We start from the raw sequence: 27,207 nt of genomic DNA on the forward strand, positions 1-27,207 counted from the left end.
TTACTTCATCCCGTTTCTAAAATGTTGACAGACTCAATAGTGCCAATCTCATCTACATGACTGGATTGAAATGTTTATTAGATCACAAGATGTTTATAGGGTTCTTTTAGCTGGAATAATTTCGATATACAGTGTGGAACAGACTGTTCATGGACATATTGGGACAGATTCTCAGCTGGTTTTAACTGGTTTAAAGTCCATTGACTTCACTGAGGGTCTGGCCTATTATGGCACCTCTGTAGTGTGGAATAAATGTGTTGTTGAAAAACTGCTCAGCAGCTGGTTATTTTTAACAAGTCAGAGAGGTTCTCTCTCTCTCTCTCTTTCTGTTGTGTGTTTGGTGGTGCTATCATCTTTATGTGTAAAGATGATAAGCATAATAATCCACAAATTGGATGAAACTACAATTAACCTCATATTTTTATTGCCTGACATGTAGACTTGAGTATTATTTCTGTGTTTATTTTGTATTCGGTAGTTGTATAGAGCCATTGTACTAGACAAGTGAGAATCAGAAATTTGGCTATGTCTCACATCCATCACTCTTTAGCTACTGCATTTAAAATATAATCCTGTTACCCTTAATTAAGTGAAACTTCTATTAAAACTAGTGGGAATTTTTCCTGACTATGAACATGAGGATTTGTTATCTTATAACTGTTAGAAGTTCAGTGTTGAGCAAAGATTGTCAGAGATGTCTTATATTTGGACTGGAACTCTGTGTCTTATATACACTTAAAATGCTACAGCTGCTGTAGTGCTTCAGTGTAGATACTACCTATGCCAACAGGAGGTGTTCTGTTGGCGTAGGTAATCCACCTCCCCAAGAGGTGGTAGCTAGATTGATGCTAGAATTCTTCCGTCAACCAAACACCATCTAGATGGGTCTTAGGTCATCTTAACAATACCATTCAGGGGTGTGAATATTTTAAACCTCTAAGTGACATAGTATTGATAACCTAATTTTCTAGTGTACACCAGGTCTAGACCTTTGTATTGCTGAAGATAGGAGGAGGCAGATTACAGACTTGTGTTAAAACTGTATATCCCACAGGAGCAAAGGGAAACAGGCCATATGTTCTTTCCCTACAGCCCCAGGCCTCCTTAGGCAGCAGTAGACTTAGAACCTTCCTTTAGACTTCTCCAGTATCACACACTGTGCTTCCAGGCTGGTGCTTGGCTTTCTTTCTTGTCTGTTCCCCCTCCAGTTCAATTTTTGCCATACCCACAGATAAACACATATACCTGATCAGAACAATGTCTAGTGGAACCCTCTACCCACATGATGCTAGGTTCTGGGCTTTGTGTTTTGTTTTAGGTGTAGCCCCTTAACTGTCTCTTACAACTATCTTAAATGAAGGGCATGTTCATATATCATTTTCAATGAGATTTTAACCCACCTCATAACAATAGTGTAGAACAGGGGTTCCCAAACTTGGTTTGCGGCTTGTTCAGTGTAAGCCCCTGTCAGGTCATGAGACGCTTTGTTAACCTGAGCGTCCGCAGGTTCGGCCGCTCGCAGCTCTCAGTGGCCACGATTCGCCGTTCCTGGCCAATGGAAGCTGTGGGAAGCAGTAGAGAGATGTGAGGTAAGGTTTGGTAACGAGTCAGTGAAAAGTCAAAATTTATGAAACTCCCCATATTTATGTTAATGTTGCCAATAAGTTGTTTTTCACCTCTAATCAATTGGATTCAAATGTAGGGTTAGTCATAAGCAAAATAAGCATTATGAGCACAGTTTAATTCTTATTGAACATATTGATCTTTTGTTTTTTTTTTCCCAAATCACAACACTGTCATGCTTTGGTATACAGTAATTTGCTGTAAAGGACCAATTCACCTCAGGAGTATTTTAGAAGCTGGAGTTAGTAGGAATGCTAAAAATCAGATGTGTACAGGCAGAATTCCTTTTATGTGTAGAAATATTTAATTTCACCATGCTTGCACACGATAGTCTGGATGTAGCTAGTGCTGTCAGTCTCTCACTTCTATAAATTTAAAGAAGTCATTGAAATTGACCATGCACAAAATAAAGGGGAGGGAGGAGGAATCTATATAATTTTAAAGGAGAGAATTGCTCTTTGATTTTATGTTGATTTCTTCATATCATCTATCTCCATCTGAATTGTAGCTTTCAATCTTTTTCATGTGTGTGCTTTCCCAAACACCTTCTTTGTCTAATTATTTGTAGTCTGTGACAAGTTGCCGTTCAAAGAATTTAAAATGAACACAAAGCTTTCATTTGATGAAGCATATGCATATATTTTACTGCAGAAGAATCTGTCTCTAGGAATACCTTATGCTGTGCTTCATTTCGGTCTATTATACTGAACTGCAGATTTAGTAGTAGTAATAACTGAATGGAACTGTTTTTGAGAAATAGTAAATGCTACCCTCAGCATCACAAAATGAATCAAACAATGACTTATCTCAGGAGAATCCTGATACTGTTTTTGTGTACATTTTGATAAATGGATACATTAGGATCTCAAGTTAGTACAAATGTTGCTAGTGCAACGTCTTTGAGGCATTTAATTACGTTAATAAAGGTTACCTCAATTTTTTTTTCTCTCTTCTGAAATATGTGAACACATTTCCAGCACTGCCTGCTTGCGAACATTATAAATACACTGGAGAATAGCATCCACACTCTGAATGAACACACTAATCTGGCCTGGAAAGTCAGTCATTTTATTTATCACGCTCTATTCCAGGCTGACCTTATTCCCTGTTCACTTTTCCACTGGGCTGATTTCAATTTTGTTTCACAGCAGTGTGAAACATTTACCAAAAGATGGAGAATAATTACTATAGAAAATAGAATTTCTCTGTAATACAGTCTGAGAAGTCTAGTTTGCCAACATTATAGGCAAAAGCTAGAAGGAGAGCGGGAGGAAGAGAAGGTTATAGCCTGCAATATTTCAAATTCTGGTCCTAACAAGCAACAGATGAGTTTTGTGGCTTTGAATTCAGGTTTAATGGTTTTTGCAGTGCCACTTTCTGAAAAACTTATTTTTCTACATGTCTCATCTATCTCTTCTTCATTTCCTTTTCTCTGATAGCTACATTTCCCTATATTTCACAGAATAATTATGTATAATATTGGTCTGAATGAGTACCTAATCTATTCAATTCCTACTGTTAGCCTTCTAGAATATTAGGGTTAAGCCTACTGAAATCTGCAGCTGGGAACAATCACATATGAAAAAGATTGGGAATGGTCTAGTCTGATGTTTTGTCAATGTCCTGTGCTTGCTTCCTTGCTTTGACATCAAGTTAGAGATTTCAACAGAAAACATTTTATGTGGCTCAGTCTGTGACAGCACAGATCCTTTTTCCTCTGACATGCAGAATGATGAGCAAGCCATGATACAGGATTTTAATATGCTCTTGTGCTTGCTCCTCCATTTACTTGCTCCAAGTACATACTTGAATTAATTGAAGTGTTTTATATATTTTAATAAGAATATATTTTAAAAAGGTCCTTTAAGAAATTTAGCAGCTGTGCTTATGCCTTTTTTTTTTTTTTTGGTTCTTCTTGATCTCAGTAATGCAGAGTCTTCAAATTTCCCATATAGGTAAAACTCACAGAAATATTGTACCATAGCTGTTTTAAATATTTTTGTTAGGATTAATGTTTGTGTTTTCTTCATGGTAAGGTTTCCTTTGGTGGCAACATGAAGGTGGAGTGGCGGGGAGAAAAAAATCAAAGTCTTCAAAAATTCAATTTAATCTAAATAGGGACCACAGATACTAAAAACCATGATCATATGGTTATTGCATTGTATGAATGGGTTCTTGCCTCCATACAGCCTTCTATTCACTGGCCATGGAGATGAGCCTGGGTGTGAGCGTGTGGTGAGACAGAGGGGTATAGTGATTTGCAGCTGCTGTAGGCCAGCAGTAAATTCATAAACTTGAAATTGGAAATGGAGAAAATGGAGTAATTGTGGCTCATAGATGTCTCTGAGTCATGACGCCTCCTGGGAAGGCTACTAGTGTGGCACAGCTGACACACCTTGCTCTGCCAAAATCAAAATCTAGCCCTCAACCTTGGTTACTTTTACTGTTTTAAAATTATTTTTTGCCATCCCACATGTTTGTTAGTATGAGGTTCCAGTGGAAATTGGTGGCCCAGGAGTACTCACTCTGTTATTTCATGAGACCTAATTTGATACCTAGGTCCACTGTCTTGCTTTTGGAACTGATAGTTCTGGCAGATCTGCTGAAGAAACAGTAATGATAAAACAAAGTCCATGAATGTGAGTGCCACATAGAGGTTAACTCATATTCATCAGCAGAAAGGATAATTTAAGTAGAATTATTTTATTACAACACAAGCCATAACTATGGTGGCACAAATGGTGCATCTATCATTTATTTTTCCTGTATATATTTTTGTATATTGTCTTAATTTATAAATGGCAGTTTCTGTTGCATATAATTACATATTAATTGTAAGATTATTTCTACAAAAATCAAATGAAAATAGTATGCTAAGGAGAATGGTCTCTGAAGTACCACACTTGTTAGACTTGGTTATAATTTCCAGCTAATCAACACACCAAATAGACTCCCAAATAAATAGTAACTTCAAACAGACACTTGTTCATATAGTAATGGTGGTGAACTAGCAAGCAAAAAATAGCATTTATGTAGAAATGATCATTTATAACACTCCGTCCTATACCTGAAATTTTTGTACTTAAATGTTCAAAATGTGCTTACATTATAAATCAGTTTTATAGTTTGTTGAGCTCAATTATTTGTTAGAAATAATGTATCTCAGCCATATTTAAAAAAAATGATGTAGAAGAGGTAAGTTCTGGTATCCCACCAATTTAAAAATAAAAAAGGGCAGGGGGTGGGGCAATCTGATATCTATGGCTGCAGGTAAACTGTTAACTGACTAATATATAATTACTGCTGTGTTTGTCCACATAGTCACTGTGATGCCTTTACCCAGCTACTTATTCTTAAAGGGCTTTAAGGTACCATGAGTGCAACAAGAATTATGTAAAGTTAAATTCCATATTAATAATGCCAGTATGTATGTGTGTGTGTGTTTATATATATATATGAAATAATTTATTTATTTCTCAGACGATGACTGGCATTTTGTGTAACAGCACCTTTTTCTGTTCGTGCAGCTGTTCCACGCACCAGTGATACACAATGCAGCTCTATTCCAGAACCCAGATATGGCAGGAGAATTGGGTCTGAATTTTCAGCAGGCTCTGTTGTTCGATTTGAATGTAGCCCTGGCTATCTGCTGCAAGGCTCAAAAGCTATTCGATGTCAGTCTGTGCCTAATGCTTTAGCTCAGTGGAATGACACTGTACCAAGCTGTATAGGTAAGCAATTACATTTTGGTAATCTGTTGAGGGACACTAGTCTCCAAATCAGAATTTAAGAAATGTTTCAGAAAATAGTGTTTAACACATATATTCACTCTCCATTAATTAATACTGGTCATGTTCAATTTAAAAGGGCAATTTTTCATATGAAACATAATTAAGTACCAGCTGGTTGGTAGGCAGTTATATGTTTCATATAATAACCTATTAGATTAACAAGCGTGATGCATGTTTTCCTGAATATTTATCTTCTGTGTGACTACCTCTAAAGTTGGAAGTATAGGATACAACTTCATTTTCCGAAAATCACTATAATTCCAATTTATTATACCATTTTTGTGGTACCCTTTTAGCAGATGTTTGTTGATATATAGCACTCTTTCTCTCTGTCTCTCTCTCTTTAGGAGTACCATTCTAATTTACAGTGAATAACAATATTGTTAGTTGCAGTTAATTTGCTTCATTTTGCAGAAGAACCTCTAGTGGAATAATGTTTAGCACTTTGAATTTTTTTTTACATTTAATAGGTGCTTGTCTTCTGTGCATAAATCTCATTGGTATCGACTGGAGTTATGTGCCTCTATGGAGAGTAGAATAAACCACCAAATACTTAAATTATAATTATCTTTAATGATCTAAGCAGAGTTGATTTCACAGACCCATTATTCTATGTAGTCTTTTCTTGAAATCTGAGGAAATGCTGGGCTATCGATAAATATATTAAAGTATTGCACTGTGATTTACCAGGTAAAGCAAATATTAGAGCTACTTTATACTTAAGTGTCCTGATTACATTTTATTTAGCTGAAAGCTGCATTCCAAAGTGCAAACTAAAACTTAAAATCTATATACTTTTAATAAAAAGAGAGTTATTCGTTAGATCAATTTGTACATTTAATGTTACTTTTCTGTCCAGTTAAATGTCTTTGGCTTTGACATAATCTGTGAAAATATTGTCTTTCAGTACCATGCAATGGGAATTTCACTGAACGGAGGGGCACTATCTTGTCACCTGGTTATCCAGAACCCTATGGTAACAGCTTGAATTGTGTGTGGAAAATCATAGTGACTGAGGGATCAGGTATTCAGGCAAGTCCATATTCTGCCAAACATGAAATACTCCCCAACCCCCTTCTCCCACAGCCAAATCAGGAAAGAGTAATCAGAGCTTTTTGTTTTTGTTTTTCCCCTCTTTTTTTTACCAATGGATAGTTTCTAATCTCATTGTTCTTTTTCTTTCTTTTTTTTTTTTTTTGCTCACTCTGTTGTGCAGGAAAAATGGATTTAACCTAGTAGTCACCAGCAGCTTTCTTTTTTAACTGAGTAGAATAGCAGAGATAGGTCCCAATCCTGCAATCTGATCCTGCTCCCATTTACAGCTTCATGGATGTCAATTGAGCACTGCACAGAAGCAGAAGTATACACTAGCTGATCCGATTGCAGGACAGGGGCCATAATTGGAGTATGATTTTCCATTTTCTTGCACCTTGTGTACTCATTTATATCTGTGCAATGTGTGTGCAAAAAAATTATTCCCACATGGTGATGTTTTGCACCAATTTTGCACAAGTGTAGATGACTATACAAAATAAAAGAAAGTGGAGAATAAGAATCAATTTATTTTAGTTTTGTTTTTATTTACATTTTATTCCAGGGCTTTTTTTGTTTGTTTGTTTCATTTTGCTTGTGTCTGGTTTTGGTTTCTTATGTTGTTTTGTTCTTTATTTTTAGAGCATTCATTTAAATATAATTATTTGGGTTGAAAAACAAATACTTAATGGCCTTGTTTTACAGATCCAGGTCATAAGTTTTGCCACAGAACATAACTGGGACTCCCTTGAAATCTATGACGGTGGAGATATGACAACACCACGACTGGGGAGCTTTTCAGGTAAGCATATGGTCTGGCTAAATGCAACCTTTTTATGGTGACCAGAATATATATGTGAAAAGCTTCCATGCTTTCTTTAAACTAATTTCCAGTCTCAGGTGAGAAATTTGAAATGGTATAATTTTGTCAATGTACTTACACCTAGGGAGATTTTCAAAGTGTCTAACTACCATTTGTGCCTTTGAAAATCTTCCCCATCATTACCAACTCCCACTATAGATATGTTGCCCTGATGTTAAATGGGCTTCCACTGCTGATACAGGTTGCTTTGGAAATGCAGGCTTAAACTTGCCCTTTTTAGACTCAACCTTTTGGGGAGGAGACAGAATCATTCAATATTCATGTAAATTCACTAGACCTTTAGAGAACAGAAAAAAACCTGGTAAACTGGAAATGTTACAAACCATGTCATTTGTTGTTTCATGAGCATATTAGACATCTCTGGCATTACTCCCCTTTCGTAAAGTAATGTTTTTATTGAAGGAATGTGTTGTAGTACCACCAACATGAGCAAACACCTTACATAGGATGGACTGATGAATTATATCCCAGACTCGTCTATTCTGCAGCAAGATTGGTCTCTGTTGTGGGCCATAGCTATAGCACTCCAGGGCATGCTGGATATTTTGTGGTAGCTTCATATATGTTTTAAAATTAAGGTTTAGATTGTGTTAAATAAGAAAAATGAATAATACAATTATTACAATAGTAGCCTCTATATTATTTAATTTGATATTAATACAATGTATTTGATGCTTCCCCGACTGTTTAATTTTCAATGCACTGCAAAATATTATACTGCAAGCTCTTAACTATATTGTAAAAGTCAGAAAGAAAGTTCATGATTTTAGCAGCTAAGTAGAAACAATTGAGGCTTTTGAAATTTACAAGGTTTGGGAAGTAGTTTGGGCTAGTGGGGTAAGCACAGCTATAATGATTGAGAGTGAAAGAGTTAACAATATTGAAAATTCAGTTGTCATCATTACATTTAACGTTAGACCTTATTGAGATAAATCAAGATGTTCACCCTTCACACAGCTATTTTTCCAAGTTGTGTTCAGACTAAGTGTATATGGCTACACTTTGAGCTGGGGGTGTAATTCCCAGTTTGAGCAGATATACCTGCACTATCTCTGATCGAGCTAGCACAGTAAACACAGAGTGTAGCTGTGGTGACACAGGCGGCAGGAGGGGCTATCTGCTATGAATACATACCCAGCCAAGATGATAGGTGCATATTCAGGGAAGCTAGCCCATCCTGACACTCAGCTGCTGCAGCTACACTTCCGTTTTTAGAATTCTATCTCAACCAGAGCCAGTGCAGATTCATAGAATCACAGATTATTACAGCTTCCAGCTCCATCGTAGACATGCTCTTGGTCAGACACTTGGTCACTGCATTGGTTGCTTCACATTTGGAACATTTTGTTCTGACCACAAGGGCTAGAAACTTATTTTTATGCAAAAATGTAAATTTAGTTTCTGGACCTCAGTTCTGCCTGAAAATGCAGTATTCTGTGAAATGTGATGTTGGGAGAGTTTTATGTTTATTGTTTCTCAATAACTCATATGTTAAATGTTCTTACTTTACAAGGGGTTATCTACATAACAAAGTTTTACCATTTATGCCAATATTATTATACAAGTTTAGTTATACTCCTCGTGTAGACATTCTTATTCCAGTATAGAAGTGGGATTTTCACTTTAGCTTAAACCGTTGCCAAACAACATAAATTAAACTGAAAAAAGACACTTATATTGGACTGAGTATGTCCACGTAGGAGATTTTACCAATATAGCTATATCAGTTTAAATTCCTATCTTATATTGAAAAAAAACTTTCCTGCGTAGAGAAGGCCCAAGTAAAAATGTTGCAGAGTGTGATGGAATCTGCTATTGCAAACTCAACCTGGGACCTTATGGTAAAGCTAAGTTCCTTCTTCTTTGTGTAGCTTCATGGATACTAAATGTTCTGCAGACATAATTATATTCTCAATAACTGTTGTGCAGCCCTATTGTCTTCAGATTTTGCCCCTATACCGTATTGCAAACCAGATAAAACTCAACTGTCTTTCAATAATTCCTTCAGTAACACCTGTCCAATTGTACACGTGAAACTGAGTAGAATTTCATACACAGTACTGCTGATGATCCCATCCAACTCAGTCTCTTAAAGCCATGTTGGATCTGCAGGGCTCACAAGAGTCAAACACACACAAAAATCACTTTTGTTTGTAAAATCAATATAAATTACTCTGAATACACAAAGAAGAGGAAATCTGGTATAGGTAGTTGTCTGTCACGGAGTGAGCTGGTCTTTTAAGGGGTTTGAGGCTCAGCCAGGATCAGCATGGTGAGTCTCTGTCTCCAAGTCAAGGGAGTTAGTGACATGGTAGGGTAACTTGTTATTCGGAAGCTGGCCTTCTAGGACATAAAGAACAGCTTGGGTTTAGTGAGCAAGGAGAGTTCAGGGAGAGATTTCATACAGCAAGGAGATGCTCTTTAGCTCCTGTGCAGAGGAGCTGGGCAGCAAGACTGCCTAGGAAAGCTGAAAGCATGCCTCATCAAAGAGGAGCACAGACTCTCCTTAGCTCCAACACAAGGGTTCAGAAAGGAAGTAAAGGGCTCCTGCAAGGGATCCAGAAGGCACTGAGGAAAGAAGGTCTCCAGGCCAGCCAGAGGGAAAGTTTTTTACTGAACCTACCTTTGTGTGGGCAGAAGCAAAAGTCCTTAGAAAGGACTGTTGACCCTGAAGAAGATAGCTGGAATATAAGGGTTTTGAGATAACATATTCATTTCTGTTAATCATCCAGACTATGGGGAAAGAATGTAATTCCAGTGCACCAGCTGTGGTGATTATTTAATAATGGAAGAGTAAGGAAACTGAGTTAAGGTTAGGGTTGAATGCTGGCTTATGGGAGACCCTGTTATGGTGTTATTTTAGTTAGTCACTTTTCAGAGTTTAAATGCATTTCAGATATTAATTATTATTAATATTTGGAAAGGCTATTTCGGGTAACTTTTTAGAGCTTTTAACACTGTAATTGTTATATTTTCTCTTTGTTTTCTCAAATCTCCAGACAGCCTGAAATAATGACTGAGATCTGGACTCCCTCATCCCTAAATAACCTCATTGGAGGGTTAAGTTGAAACTCTAATGATGATATGTTGCATAGAGAAAGTGAAGAGAAGGAATGAGGAGAAACACAAGGAAAGGAATAGGGAGAGACAGAGAAAGGAGGATGGGGAAGGAAGAGAAACAAAGGGCAGAAATGCAGTGATCCCGAAGGGGCGCATATTGTCCCTCGAAGTGATAGTGAATGTGACCATAGGGTATTGACCAAATAATGATGATTAAAAGCTAAACATTTAGTTACTCTTTCAAAGCTGTTTTCTACTTTGATCTTTGTGCAAATTTCCCATTGACATCAATGGAAGATTTGCTAGGTACTGAGGACTGTATTAACTTTTACGTTTATATCCAGGCCACCAGACCATAATCAAAACTGGAAATTGTCCCTCTCCAAAAAGAATGAGCTTGACATATCTGGGCTACTTCTACTTGAATAATACTCTTTTCAGTTTAGGATATTCAAAAATATCTCATGTATCCTAGGTAAATCATCAAGGGAAATCTGGATGAAAAAGTGAGTTCCTCAATATTCTACTGTGAATCATCTAAAAGAAGACAAAATAAAATTAACTTTGTTCATATTGCAGCAGGATGTTAGTTCTATGGTTGAATGTAAAACCTGTGGCAATGTCTGGAGTCTTGATTGTAGCTGAAACTCCTGTTTGGATTACTCCAAATTAATAATTGATACATTGCTAGAAGGAATTTGTTACTGATCCAAAGTGATGCATTTTTAGAAAACACATTACACATTGTGAGAATTGTAGTTTTCAATTATGATACTACCAATTATGGTATTAGGTTGGTGGTAATGCCTTGAATTTGGTACATTGTCTTCAGAGTTTACATCTGGAGTTTCAGTTTAACTTTTGTAGACACATATTGATGAATAATAATCTTCCTTCTCAAGAGAAAGTAGTTTATCCTTCTCACTTGACAACTGCTTTTGCAGTTTCCCACTTGTAAGACAGTATGCACCAATTCTAAAACTTGAACCACTTAGTGAAGCACTGTTACCATATACACACAGGGGCCTCCTTATGAGTCAGATTGTTTGGCGCTGAGGTTATAAAAGAGACAAATGGCTTCGATCAATCTCAGTTCATCCTAACCAGAGCTAGCAAATGGACCTATATAAATACCTATGATAAGATTAAAAAATGGACAGTTTTGTCACACTGTAATTATCTGATGCAGAGAAGTTATTAGTTCTCTAGGCCATCTGATGGAAATACAAACAAAGGTACTAAAAAGGCTGACTGAAAACCAGCTATTTTCGAGGGCATCCTATGATGAACAGAATGAATTTGCCAGGGTAGTATGGATGGCAGTGACTCTGTGCAATCATGCCTGACTGAAATCTTTTAATCTCACTGTCATACCACAGTTGTAGTCAAGACCTTCCTTTGAAGCTTCTGATCTGTTTAATGTTAAAACAGATCCATATCTTGAAAAGCTCAAAAACTACAACAGCCAGATCTTTGGTAGTATCAGAGTCTGATGGATAGAAGAATATCTGTACCTTCAGGTTTCAGAGGCACTTGTCAGGGATTTTTGGAACCTACTATTAATTCAATAGTCCCAGTCTCCTCCTCTTCCTTTTTATCATCATCAGTAGCAGCATATGCAGAGGAAGCAATGTTTTCAGAATACTTTCAAATCTATTTCTTCTGATACTATTTTTTTAGCTAAACACTACATTTGATGAATGTCACAAGTCTTATTTGAGTCACATCAATAGACCCCTGTCCTTTCAGTTTTCCCTTTGAGAGCAATCTTATGTATTTCCTTGCAGCATGTGAGGGAATTATTTTGGATTGTTGGATGTATTTGACACAATTGCCTAGGAGGGGATAGATACAAATAGCTAGATATATCAGGAAGTTATCTTACTTGAACCCATCATCGGTTCAATCCAATGACTCTTCATCTGACAGGGAATGGGGAAGCAACAAAAAGACAGACTCCTTGACATTTCTCATAGTTAGCAACACAAGTGGTTCCTCAAAGCCTCATTCCTGTATTATCTGTAGATGGAATGAGCCTAGGCTAAATCTCTTTGCCTCTGAGTAAAGCAGCAACTTTCTCTGATTCTGCTCCATTGTTAGACTGGAGGACCCAGCACGACTAACAGTCTCTTTCATCATTAATTGAAATCAAGAGTTTCTCTATGCATTGTCTCTAACTTTATTGCAACAGAAGGCATTTGAAAAATCTGACAAGGCTTGACCAAAGATGCTGTTGATTGCCCCAGCTTGTGTTCAGTTGTTTATAGGTCTCTATATGTCCTGCCTTCCAGTCTACACGGATCACTTTCATCACGTTTGAGGTGAGATTCTCCAATCCATTGTGAAGCATCTCAGGCTGACTGCTTGCCTTTTGTCTTTCTGGGAGGAATAGACAGAGAGTTTAAAGTTTAAAATATCCAATTGGAATGCAGGATGCCTTTAACCAATCAAATCGACTCAGTGCATTGGAAAAGATTTTGTAGCTGGACAGCTAAATAGAGAGTAGGCCTGATATGGTTTTCTATTTCTTTCATCTTGGACTATCTATTATGGCTGGAAGTCAAAACTGTCTAGAGCTGTCAGGGTCCACTTGTCATCTCAGCTTTCTCTCCTCTGATGCATGGATTAGAAGTTTTTGCTTAACCTACAGTAATGACTTTCCTTGGTCTGGGGGTGTTGCTTTACAGGAGGATAACAGTAGCAAGGTAACAAAACTGTAAGAAGTTTTGTGAAGGTACATTTTCCAGTTGGTGTTTCTATGGTCTTCTATGAGGGAGAAAACACAGACTTTCATTAAGATGTTGCCAAAAGAGACCTGCTGTTGTCATTACTAGTCTGTATGGAGGAATCCCCATGTGGGAGGGGAAGAGCCGGCCACAAGGATCCCTGTAACAGTTCTCCTATGCGAGTTGGGGAAGAAAGAGAGAGCAGTTGAACCTACTCACCTCCCTGCTCCCAATGAGTGCTGGTAGCTGATGCCCTGGTGGGGTAACTAGTTCTTTTGAAACCTAAATTCTCAGGTTATACTACCCTGAGGCATTTAGGAGAATTGAGAAACCACATATTATGTTTGTAGTTAATATTAATGGAGTTTTTATACTCTTTTGTCTCACTTCTCACATAGTGGTGAAACTGGCACTCTATTATCTTCAAAAATCAGCAAAATACACTATCTATTTTCAGAGGGGTAGCCGTGTTAGTCTGAATCTGTAAAAAGCAACAGAGGGTCCTGTGGCACCTTTGAGACTAACAGAAGTATTGGGAGCATAAGCTTTCGTGGGTAAGAACCTCACTTCTTCAGATGCAAGTGATGGAAATCTCTAGAGGCAGGTATAAATCAGTGTGGAGATAACGAGGTTAGTTCAATCAGGGAGGGTAAGATGCTCTGCTAGCAGTTGAGGTGTGAACACCAAGGGAGGAGAAACTGCTTCTGTAGTTGGATAGCCATTCACAGTCTTTGTTTAATCCTGATCTGATGGTGTCAAATTTGCAAATGAACTGGAGCTCAGCAGTTTCTCTTTGGAGTCTGGTCCTGAAGTTTTTTTGCTGTAAGATGGCTACCTTTACATCTGCTATTGTGTGGCCAGGGAGGTTGAAGTGTTCTCCTACAGGTTTTTGTATATTGCCATTCCTGATATCTGACTTGTGTCCATTTATCCTCTTGCATAGTGACTGTCCAGTTTGGCCAATGTACATAGCAGAGGGGCATTGCTGGCATATGATGGCATATATAACATTGGTGGACGTGCAGGTGAATGAGCCGGTGATGTTGTAGCTGATCTGGTTAGGTCCTGTGATGGTGTTGCTGGTGTAGATATGTGGGCAGAGTTGGCATCGAGGTTTGTTGCATGGGTTGGTTCCTGAGTTAGAGTGAGGGATCATTGTCATCAGTGATCTACAACCCATCCTGGACAATGATCCCTCACTTTCACAGACCTTGGGAGGCAGGCCAGTCGTCACCCACAGACAACCTGCCAACCTTAAGCATATTCTCACCAGCAACCACGCACCGCACCATAACAACTCTAACTCAGCTAGCAGAGCACCTCACCCTCCCTGATTGAACTAACCTCATTATCTCCACACTGATTTATACCTGCCTCTAGAGATTTCCATTACTTGCATCTGAAGAAGTGAGGTTCTTATATATTTATATAGCCCAATACTTCTGTTAGTCTCAAAGGTGCCACAGAACCCTCTGTTGCTTTTTACTATCTATTTTGAGAATTTAGCAGCAAGCTTTATCATATGCAAACATATAGATAACTCAGAACTTAATTTTTTGGATGAAAAAAGCTCTTCAATTAATGTAAGCAAGAAGGAGAATTTTTTTGTTTTAATTTAAAGTGTTTTCAGATTACTTGATGGTTACATCATTATAACTGGAAATGGAACTTGTTAAACCACAGTTGTTTTTTTCAAGTGATTGGCTCTCAACCTTTTAAATGTTTGCTGTTTTAATATAGAGATGAAATGCAAGCAAACAGAATAGACTGTCAGCTGGAAAGTTCAGAACAAAAGGAAATTTTGAGATTAGACAAAGCAGACGTTTTGTAAAACAGGCAATGACTTTTGCCAGTTTAACAAATGTCATTGTTAGTTCAGGGAAATATTTGTGTGTGTGTGTGTGTTTGATACTATTACATTATTTGTTTATAGATTAATCAATTCTACTGAAATGGAATGGTCTCAAACAAAGTGTAAAAATACTCTACTCTTGAATGGAAAATCATGCTCTCTGATTGGAGGGAGTTTGATTGCTTAATGACTACAGCGGGAGAAATAATATTCTTCGATTATGTTATTCAGTGAATATTGCTGTTTTTAGTAAATTTTATTATTATTATTATTATTATTTTATTTATTTGCAATATTTAACTAACTCAGTGGTTGACTAAATTTGCTGAATAAATTATTTAACCATCTTTTTCTGATACCCATTAGCTTGAATTGTGAGGGGCTACATCACACTACTACAGCAAATATACACAACTAATATTATTGAGAAAGGATAGTTTGGTAAAGGGTGTGTGCAGAAGGGCCAATGTACCTAATGGACAGAGTGGAATTATGTGCACTAAACAGCCCTTGTTCAGATTGTATGCTTTACACAGACTTGTGTAGCAGACAGTGCAGAGCTGTTCCACATCAGGAGATCAATGGGAGAGCTTTGTCTAAGAGGCACAATCTAGCATTTAGTTTGATTCCTGGGAATTTGATTTGCATGTTTCCAATTTTACTTGTAATTTTCTATTTTCTTAATACCTGAAGAATTGTTTTGCCTTTCATACTGAAGGGTTTTGTTGGAGTAAGACAAGCTGGCAAATTTGCATTGAATAAGAGCAGCACTACGGCAATATTGTAAACTAATCTATAGCCTCTGTTTTCTAATACTTTTTTCAGTCCTCTCCATGTCAGACAATGTTCATAGTGGGGCCTTCCCTGTCTCCATAGCAACTGGGGGCAGACCTTTGCCCTGTGCCTGGGCTTTGGACCGCCCCTTAGGATTCAGAAGGATTCTCCAGAATTCTCTGCCCCCAAGAAGCATGTGTGGCAGACTCTAGCTTTCTCTTTGTAGCAGAGGTCTCACAGGATTTGTTAAATATTTTTAATGAAGTGTCTCTCGGTTTCTTCATTGGCTTTACTTCTCAAAACTGCTAAACTCAACTTTCTGAGGAGGGTTGGAAGGACAGATCCTCTCCTCCCCTCCCCACTGAGAAATAGCAGAGACCTCAGGAACCCAGGTCCCAGCAAGCATGTGGGTGAAGTCCATGCTGAGCAAGCTGCAGAGAAGTTAGATCCCAGCTGGCATGTAGGCAAGGTCCATGGAGATGAGTAGATGAGCAGGCCACATGGAGCTTCCTTCACAGAGACAAGCAACAAGCAGAGGCATGGGACTGGAAGTAAGATTTTTTAAAGCCCCTGCTTCTCCCCTAGACATGGGTCTCTATTCACACAGCTTACAGGGCAAGCAGGAAAAAAGCTTCCTGAATGTTGAGGGAAGGCAAGATCCCCCGTTCCCTTAGCAAAACAGAGGAAGAAGTTCCTGCTCACAGCCAGCACATAGGCATCGTCCATGCTGAGAAGATTGAGAAGGCTACAAAACGGCTTCTGTTTTTATCTGGAAGGCCTCACATGCCATGAAAGATGCTGTGTCCTGCAACCTCTCTAATACCAATGAACCATTAGTCTCCAGTGGTTCTGCCTCACTCTTTATTCTGCATGTTTGGTCCCCACTCAGCCTGGACACACCAGCAGGCAGCATGAGGTGAACTGATTCAGATTCTCTATCCTGGGAGGTGGACCTACTACTTCTCCCCATCCAGGCTCCAGGGATCCCATTGAAAGTTATGAAGAGGGTCCTTTTTTCCTTAGGGAGAATTGCAGAATACATGCCTACAGACTGTCCTTTCAGTCTCCCTGGATATGTGCTATCCCCTTCACACAGCTCTACTCCATTCTTGTAGGGGCATGCCCTATGGACGGACAGGAGGTGAAAGTACTGCTCACAACCAGCTGTTAAAGAAGCAGAACAAAATCTTAAAATCTTTCATGAAGGTGTCTCCTAGATCCACTAAAAAGGGGAAATCTCTCAAGCTAGGACTTTGAGCAAAATCCCTTAGACTCTCAACTAAGCTTGTCAGAATTAAGCACAAATGGGGATCTTACTTCACAGGTAGAGCTAAGGAAAGAAATTGTTTTCCCTTCCTGGAAAAATCTTGAAGATTTTTTTTTAAATAAAAAAAAATCCCGTCCTGAATTGGAACATAAAGTGGAAATCTTGAAAAATTTCATGAATGAAAATAAATTAAAAAAAAAGTTTAGGTCAATTGAAATGTTTTGTTTAGATTTTGACCATTTTAAAATATATTTTTTTTTACTCTAATAATCACAATTCTTGAACCAGAAGATCAGAATGTTTAGTTTAGAATATGTAGGGCATCTAGGGTGACCAGATGACAAGAACAAAATATCGGGACACATGGGAGTGGGCGGGCACGTTGCTGAAGAAAAAAAAAAGCCGGAGTGCCGCCACCAAAGCAAAATATTGGGACAAATGTCATCCCGACCATACATTGGTCGAGACGTGGGACAAACAACTAAATGTCAGGACAGTCCTGATTTTATCGGGATGTCTGGTTACCCTAGGGGCATCTTGACAATTTAATTACTTTTTTTTTTAATTGAGTTGAGAGATTTGTCAAAACTGACCCATTCTCATGAAGTTTCATTCTTGACAAATCAGCATTTTTCAATTAAAAAAACATTGTCGAAAAATTCCCAATGAGCTCTATTTACAACCGTTTGTGAAAATAAATAATGAAACAACAAGAAAGCTTGCAAAATTAAAGAAAAGTTGTGTAATTTTTCATCTCTTGGTTTGTGATAGTGGGATTAAGGCAGAATAGAGATTCTCTCAAATGACCTACTTGTACCTATGGACTAAAAGGTCTTCATTAATATCCCTAAGGTGAAGCCTACTGAGGCTTCCCTAGTAAATGGTATAATCATACTAGCTAAGGGAATATTCCCACCAAGACACAGCCTCAGCTCTGAGAGTCTTGGCTGAAGTCTCTTATTGTGCAGGTCTGTGCTCAATTGAGAGCACATTGTGGGCATGCACACACAGGCACACACAAACCCAAAACAACCAGCAATCCAAAGCAGACTGTGAAGAGTTACAAAGTGATGTCATTAAACTGGGTAAAAAAATGGCAGATGAAATTCAATGTAATGCACATTGGAAAACATAGTTCTATCTACATATTCAAAATGATGGGATCTAAATTAGCTGATATCACTGAAGAAAGAGATCTTGGAGTCATTGTGGATAGTTCTGTAAAAATATCTGCTCAATGTACAGTGGCAGTCAAAAAATCTAACAGACTGTTAGAAATCATTAGGAAAGGGATCGACAATTAGACAGAAAATACCATAATGCCACTATATAAATACATGGCATGTCCACACCTTGAATATTGCATGCAGTTTTGCTTGCTCCTTCTCAAAAAAGATATAATAGAATTGGAAAAGGTGCAGAAAAGGGCAACAAAAATGGAAGAGCTTACATACAAAGATAAATTAAAAAGACGGGGACTGTGCTCTTTAGGAGTGAGATGTCTACACAGGATATGATAGAGGTCTATAAAATCCTGAATAGCCCAGAGAAAAACAATAGGGAAGTGTTATTTACTCCATCACATACCACAAGAACTAGGGGTCACCCCATGAAATTAATTGGCAGCAGGCTTAAAACAAACAGGAGGAGGTACTTCAAACAACACAACCTGTAGAACTCATTGCCATGGGATGTTGTGAAAGTCGAAAGTATCAGTGGGTTAAAAAAAGAATTAGATAAGTTTTTAGAGTCCATCAACGGCTACTAGACAAGCTGGTCAGGGACACAACCTCTTGCTCCACGTGCCCCTAAACCTCCATCTGTCAGAAGCTAGGACGGGATGACAGAGGATGAACCATTCAATAACTGACCTGTTCTGTTCATTCCGTCTGAAGCATCTGGCACTGGCTATTGTCAGAGACAGGATACTGGCTTAGATGGACCATTGGGTTGACCCAATATGGCCATTCTTATGAGATACTTGAGATCAGGTCTACCCCCAGTTGCCATGGAGACAGGGAACACCACACTATGAAGACTGCCTGACATGGAGGATCTTGAAATGAAAATTCAAAGGTAAAACAAAAATATCTCATAAAGAGAGAAAATAATCATTTTGCACAATCATCATTGATGTTCACAGGCCATTGTGATAACATTCTATCTCTTTTGGAGATAGAAGTGTGCCACAGTATGACTGTGTGAAGTGGGAGTTAAAGAGAACACAAACAGAGAAAATTAGTATCTCAGAATAATGGGATAAGCGTCTCCTTCCCTCCAGATTCTCAACTTCCATTCTGAACTCTTAGTTCTTATGTACAGACAAGAAGAACTGATGACAATGGAGCTTCATTTCAGAGCCAAATCCTTTACTTTATGTATGTGGATAATGCTTTTGAAGTCAATGAGATTATGCATGTGAGTAAATGCAGTGGGATTTAGGTCTGGCTGCACTTGCATAACTCCCTACTGTCTTATCATGTCATCAGACTTTACCTGGAGCTTTTGTAAAAATCCAGGGTACGATATGACACGTAGTGAGGAGAGAATAGGATAGTGTTTAAGTTTATGTAAAACAGCAGGAATTTCTTTTAGTAAGTTACCATATTACAATGTTCTACATACCACAGATGAAACTGTCTTGTTTGTTGCAGGTACTACTGTGCCAGCATTGTTGAACAGCACCTCCAATCAACTTTACCTGCACTTTCACTCTGATATTAGTGTGGCAGCAGCTGGTTTTCACCTGGAGTACAAAAGTAAGACTGTCTGATGTTTGACTAATTTTTTTTAATCTAATTACCAAACGTGATCTAGGATGCTACAGACCTAAAGTGATACCTATGGAATTATATCTTTAAAAAAACAATCAAGTTTAAAATCAGTAGAATTCCAGCCTTCACGAAACATTTTTTCATAAAGTAGAAATAAATAAAAAATCTACAAGAAAACTTTCAGCATGTTGTCTCTCAGTATAGTCATATGGTGTTTCAGATTAATAGTTCTGGAAACTTGGATCACATTTTTAAGCACTGTAGTTATGGAAAAGCAGATGGATAACCCTAAATGCCTTTTCCCCATTCATATGTGAATATTTTTCTTCACGGCCCCCATCTGGAAAATCTTGTTAATTCATTGGTGTGAAATAGCTGCAATTGTGATAAATATTGTAGTGCACCGATGGCTACAAACACTATTGTAGTTCTCATGTAAGATTCATTGGTGATATGGGCAATAGAAGCCAGAATGGACATTGTCAAACACAGCACATCTACCACTTGAGATAGCTGTGTCCCATTTTATATCCTTTGTGGGCAATTCAATTATGTACCTTTTAAACAGGTTTGATATTTTATAAAATTCCAATGGACAACCACACACACTCTTTGTTCAGTTCATATATGCATGAATTTTTTTTATCTTTTTCCTCTTTAAAACCTTAAAATAATTTCTATAAAATGGTGGTAAATTCCATGCATATGTTTGTTTATTATTTGTTTTAATTGGAGGTAATAAACATTGCAAAGAAGACGATTTAAAAAAAAAATGAATGTGGGGATGAGGTAATAGTTTGATAAATGGGTTAATAAAGGTCAAATTTGCAAATCATCTTAGGTGTTTGGTTATGCTGCTATTCCATTGTTTTACAAAAGAAAAATAAGAATTTTCTATGAGATTCAGTCTTATAGTACATGCATTTATAAACTAAAAACCTTAATGTTGATATTCATCTTCTTTAATAAGCAGTTGCAAACAAGCAAATACATGGATAAGCTTTAATAATTAATCTTTAGAATTTAGATAAACAATTATCTAGAACATAAACTTATGCTCAAAATTTTAAAGGCCAGATTTCCAGCTGATGATAAATATTCTGAACTAGATACAAACCACAGGGCAGCCTCACACTCTGGTTCAATTCCTCTACTTACTACTACCATTTGTATGCAAGTTTGTTGCAATTTATTTGAAAATTACTATTCTAATAATGGTGCAAAATGAGATCAAGGATGTCATTTATAGTAGGATGTGTTTTGAAAATCTGCTACTTTGATACATTTTGCAAACATCTGTAGATGTTAGAATATGGATTTAATTTTATGTCAAAAGTCAATATAATTGCTAATATACATAGCTGAATTATAGCTGATGAATGCTCTTATCTGTTACGCTTAAGGTTATTTTAACACTGGTGACTAATACAAAAGGAATCTATTATTAAAATATTTTGACTTTTATTTTCTTTACCCATGTATAAATTTTCCATTCCTTGTTATTGTCATCTGCTTCGGTGTCATTACAAAAAACGTGAAATGATAAAAGAGGCTTACATTTCACAGTGGAATAGATGATAAGCTTTTTTACAGGGCATTATATTAATTGTTGGAGAAACACCAAAACAGTAATAACTACTTATGAGTCTTTTTCTATCTTTACATAGTCCAAAGATGGTGTCAAAATTGAATATGTCATTTCTAACTATGTATGTTGTTGTTTCCAGATGGGACAAAGAAACAGTTGTATTTTTATGATAATTGTGTTAGTGCATAGTGCTATCTTACTTAGGGTTTCATTTTGAGACCATCCTGATTGTGACTGAAGGAGGACTTTGTTCTATTACTGATTTTTCTGGTGAAAGTTGTTCAACAAAATTTGCTCCTTTATATGTCAGCTGATTAACTTGCACCCTTCTCCCCCATCTCTAATGAAAGAATAAATTAGCTACCATAGTATCTTGTATTCTTGCCTTGTGGATGGGTCCTCTTCATGATGCTTTGTTTTTGGCAGCATGGTTGGGTTAGTATTTTTTTCTGTCTTGGATAAGATTTCTTTCTTAACTTTAGCACGCAGTGATTATTTTGTCTTCCTAGATGCATGATGTAACTATGACATACAATTCATTTTCAAATCTTTTATTGGCTTTCTTTCTGTATCTCATCAAATTTTAACTTTTTGTATTCACCTCAAGACCCTACATAAGTTTGCCTGTTTCATTAAATCACACCCCACCTCCTCCCTCAACCAATAATGCCAGTCTTCATGTTTCCTTTTTACATTTCTCACAAGAGTGGAATGCACTCCTATTCCTGAGCTTCTTGACCAACACTATAGAATGATTCAAAAATGTTTTGGGAATGGATACTATTCTCTGTTAAATTCTGTTGGATTTAGAATAATGGTCACTACTATGCCCCCATTCCAACAAAGCACATATCATGTGCATAGCTTTAAGCACATGAGTAATTCCTGTGACATTAATGGGATTACTCGTGTGCTTAATTGCTTTGCTGGATCAAGGCCAAAAATATTTAGGGTTTTATATAATGGTTTCCCTATTGTTTGTCACCATCAATTATCTTAAACCTAGATTACAAGCTTTTTCAGACAGTGACTGTGTCTTACTTCTGTGAAGTGCCTAGCAAACTTTTAGGTATTAGAAATGTTATTATGTTTTAGTAACTTTTGCTAGAGTACGTATGCTGCCAAGTAACTTTGACTGACCTGTGAGAGGTCTATCTATTGTGAATGCTGTGTTATGATCTTAGTATCTGTTTTTCACTTTGATTGGATCTTGTTTGCATATATTATGCTAGCAATGTTGTTCCTGCTAAAGAGAAGGTTATTTTAGTCATTTCCATATATCTGTAACCTTGAACCCTTTTCTGATCTTAGAGGTCAGCTGTGAAGTATTTATTATTAATGTTATTTATTGTTTACTGGATTTCTTAAAATGTAGGAAAAAATCAATTCTGCAACATTTAAAATATAAAAGTGCAAAAATAAGTTAGGATTTTCAGACACTCCTATGGACACTTATAAACAAACACTGCTTTCACTTTTAAAGACATCAGTTATGTTATTTTCCCCACTCAATAAAACCTTTATGATGGTTTTAATTATGTTGGCTTTGTGCTAGTTTGTGTATGGTACATGATGGAATGCAACAGCCAGTTTGTATATGGTGAATGATAGAATGCAACAGCTGAGAAGTAGCCATTATGGTCTAATGTGTCAGTAATCCATGTGTTAATAATACCTATATTTCCATTGAGTCCAAAAAGTCTTCCCAGTACATTTAAATTCTAGATCTATGAAAAGTTATCTGCTGCTTCAATAATATATACCAGGGGTGGCAACCTGAGCCTGAGCAGGAGCCAGAATTTAACAATGGACATTGCCAAAGAGCTAAAGTAATACATCAGCAGCCCCCTGTCAGCTCCCCGCCCCCCACTCCCAGCACCTCCCACCCACCGGTAGCCCTGCCAATCAGTGCCTCCCTACATCTCCTGATTAGCTGTTTCATGGCATGCAGGAGGCTCTGAGGGGGAGGGGAGAGGAGCAAGGTCATGGCATGCTCAGGAGAGGGGATGGAGAGGGTGGAGTGGGGGCAGGGCCTGTGGCAGAGCCAGGGGTTGATCAGTGAGCACCCCCTGGCCCATTGGAAAGTTGGCGCTTGTAGCTCCAGCCCCGGAGTCAGTGCCTATACAAGGAGCTGCATATTAACTTCTGAAGAGCCGCTTATGGCTCCAGAGCCACAGGTTGGCCACCCTGATATATACTTTAAGAAGCCACAAGCCAGAGGTTCAAAATGTTCAGAAAGCAGAGGTGTGGCACAATAAGAGCCTATTCTCAACACTATTGTATATTATTATGTAGTTAGAGTTAAATTAACCCAAACATGGGAAGTGAGAGATTTGGACATGCAAATAAGGTAAAGCAAAGACTACAACTTTATTAACTTTTAACCAAAGAACCCAGGTAGTTCCTTGAACAAATACCGCGCTCATATTGAGCCAGGCTGGTTCCTACATTGGCAAGAAATAACATAACCAAATACCTAAGGGGAGGCAACCTCCCTCTGCATAAACATAATAATAGGATTAGGCCCAAGATGCTTAAATACTCCCTCAACCTATTCCTCATGCAAGGTCTAAGTGTCCAGACTTTGGGTACCCCATTCCATGTGAGAAATTGCTCCCATCCCACGAACATCAAGGCCCAGGTCCAATGCCTTCTGACTTCTGCATAGGTAAATGCAAATATGGCAGTCCATGGTGGACACTTGTCACTGGGAGCACGAGCTATTAGCAAGGACATCAGCTCCCCTTTGGTTAGTTCGGAATAAGTTTATTCATCCTCAAAAATCAGTGAGAAATATATCACCCTTAATTTTTTAACCACATAGTCTTAAGAATGCACTGACAAGAAATAGCATGAGGATTATTTTGTTTGTGTTTTAATATGAAGTGTGAGTGAGGGTAATATTGAGGGAAAGCTTGGGCAAGGAGGTTGATTCTTTTTTTCATTTACCTCTGAATGTGGCAATGTTAGTAGTGATTTCTTTGCTTCTGTCTTTCTTATCTTTGTATAGCCTTCTCTACAATTGACAGTTTCACTGTACTATTGGGATAGCTGTCATGGGAGGTTCTGTTTACAGAGAGACCATCTCTCAAATAGAACTAATTCTATCCACTATTGTAAATAACAAGTCATTCCCTTGAATTCAGTGGAGATACCCCAGTGTAAATGAGAGAAAAATCAGAGTTTGAGTCTAGGGTATTACTAAGTGATATAATCTATGCAGGTCTCCTTCACTGCTTTGCTTAGGAGACACACAAATCGACACCTTAATGAACGGTGCCTTTTGGGGTTATGTGCCTCCAAGATACAATACATACAGGTGTCTAGTATCAGAGGGGTAGCCGTGTTAGTCTGGATCTGTAAAAAGCAACAGAGGGTCCTGTGGCACCTTTAAGACTAACAGATGTATTGGAGCATAAGCTTTCGTGGGTGAATGCCCACTTCGTCAGACGTACTCAAGCTGTGCACTTTTAAGAATAATGTAGCCTAAAAGCTTATAAAGTGCAAATTTACTTTCAAAAATGACTCTGTGAAAATAGCATTGTGAGATTCAGTTTTATAGTCTGCCAGTGACTCCAGATCAGTTGTGACAAGCGAAAAATGTTTTGGTGGTGGTGGGGAACTGTATGGTTTTTTTTGTCCCCAATCGCCAATGCTACAAAACTCTGTGATCTGAAAGTCAAGCTGTGTTCGGTCTGCTTGATACATAGTCATCAATAACTGATACAACTTAGGTGTATTATAGTAGTAATGAGAGGCTGAAATCCTGGCTTCATTGAAATTACAATGGCATAACTCCTATTGACTTTAGTGGCATCAGGATTTAACTTTTGGTATTTTTTCAGATGTACACCACAGTACAACTCAAGGTAGAGATTCTGCAACTGGAGCTTAGTTAACTATTCTGTTGACATACAGTCATAAAGAATAATTTTCTTTCTCCTAAGGCTGTATTGTCTCTGCAGAACCAGCAGGAATATAGAAAGCAGGTGTGACTGTGAATACAGAAAGCAAGCAGGTCTGCACAATAAGAAATTCCCATTTTTACATTGAACAGTTCTTTTTTCTAACCTTAAGCATTCTTTATTATAACATTTATTATACAGCCATACAGAAAGCACAAAATAACTAAAACTTACACATAGGTTATCTTCCTAGCTTAATAATGGGAACATTTCTGCCCTTATTTGAAGGAGCCACCCAAAAAGGAAGCAGAGCCAAGCACACGTTGCTGGTGCTATAAACAGTAAGGGGATGCACATATGGGCTAATGCTTGCTGCTGACTGCTTAGGCTTTTGGCCATTCAGCTACCTGAGGTTTGTACGATTCTTCTCACCACCTTCCCTTCACTAACATCTTCCCCCTCCTGATATCCCCAGCTTGGTAGTACCCACTTTGAAATAAAGAAGTCCAGTGTTTTGAACAGGGACCTTCAGCCCCATTCTTCCTGAACTGTCAGGAACTGCTTTGCAGCTATTCCCCCTACTATTTCTTCCCAGTTTTCCTCTGATAGGAAAAAGAAGCCATGGATTTTGAGCTGTGCAGTTTCACAGATTTGGTCAGGCTCCCACTGCTGGCAGCTCTCCAGATTGCTGTGAGGGGATCCACACACTGAACTGCCATTTGTGTTTTAAGGTTCCCTGGGTCTCAGAAGGCTGCAGCCCTGTTTCCTCCCTTGGCCTGTTAGGCACATTTCCTAGGCATTGACTCTCAGTCTGTTATCTCTTTATGGAAAGGGAATCACACAGCCCACCTGCCTTAGGCCCCTAGTGTTTCCTTAGCAAAGAGTGAAGCTGAATGCAAGTTAAGTCGACCAAGTGGAACTTTATTAAACCCTGTGCTCTGCTTTATTGATGTGGGTAAGTTGCTTCCCCCATTCCGTGTTCCCCAATGACCCACTAATAACAGGGCTCTAAGGACCATGGGCCCTCTAATCCCAGTTCCACTGATGATAACCCCAGGACCAGAGTTAACTTCCAAGATACCCCCATAGCTTAAACACACAACTCCAGCTAAAGGGGTGAGCATTCTGGTTTGCCTTTTTAAGGGGCTATGTGGTGTGGCATATAACAAACACAGACTTTGCACAGGACTTGAATGCAGCATTGCTCTGTAATAGCACAAGAAATACACAGATCTATTAAAAAAAAAAACTAACAGCATTTCCCTGCCTCAGTTTCCTCACTACCCTAGATAATTCTTTCGACTGGGGTCAGAGTTCTTTGGACCATGCAAAGTTCTTCTGTTCCAGTGGATGGCTTATATTCTGAAACGTGGAGCCTTCTTTTCTCAGCTCATCTTCTGTGGCCTTTGCTGTCTGTTCCTTTCCCCTGTGTAGCTCTGTGAGTCCTTTGTCCTTTCTTTGTCCTGCTTTTGGGAATTTTCCATTCTCCCAATGCCAACCTGCTGCAGAGGGAAGATGGAATTGGTTTCCCTTAAAATGCAGTTAGTCTTTTCTTTTCTTTTTCGTTTCTTCCCAGGTAAGACTTATTTAGGTGCTGATAGTGCTTGACCATTGAATATTGTCCCTGATCTGGCAGACATGTGCTTTCAGGCTTGTTATCCATAGTGGTTACACAGATCAAGGGTATGTGTATGCTTTGAACTGGAGGTGTACATTCAAAATCAAAGAGACATATCTATGTTACCTCTGATGAGTTAGCGCACTAAAAATGGAGGGTAGTCACTTTGGCGTGAACAGCAGAAGGGGCTGGCCACCTTGATTATGTACCTCGGTCTATGTAGATTGGGCAACTTGCCCACCCCATCACCTCTGGCCACTGTAGTTATACTCAACTTTTGGTGTACTTGCTCAATCAGAGCTAGTGCGGGTATG

General features: G+C 38.2%; 1 protein-coding gene across 1 annotated transcript in view; it reads left to right on the plus strand.

Annotated features, from left to right (window-relative positions):
• Positions 1-27,207, plus strand: part of CSMD1 (CUB and Sushi multiple domains 1) — a 1,946,356-nt gene that overhangs the window by 1,642,631 nt on the left and 276,518 nt on the right. The window contains exons 34-37 of the mRNA XM_054023823.1: positions 5,151-5,354; positions 6,322-6,446; positions 7,152-7,248; positions 19,663-19,767. Of these exons, the coding sequence (XP_053879798.1) occupies positions 5,151-5,354; positions 6,322-6,446; positions 7,152-7,248; positions 19,663-19,767 (531 nt within the window). The remainder of the gene's footprint in view (positions 1-5,150; positions 5,355-6,321; positions 6,447-7,151; positions 7,249-19,662; positions 19,768-27,207) is intronic.

This window comes from Malaclemys terrapin, chromosome 3, assembly GCF_027887155.1.
Source record: "Malaclemys terrapin pileata isolate rMalTer1 chromosome 3, rMalTer1.hap1, whole genome shotgun sequence".
Lineage (NCBI taxonomy): Eukaryota > Metazoa > Chordata > Testudines > Emydidae > Malaclemys > Malaclemys terrapin.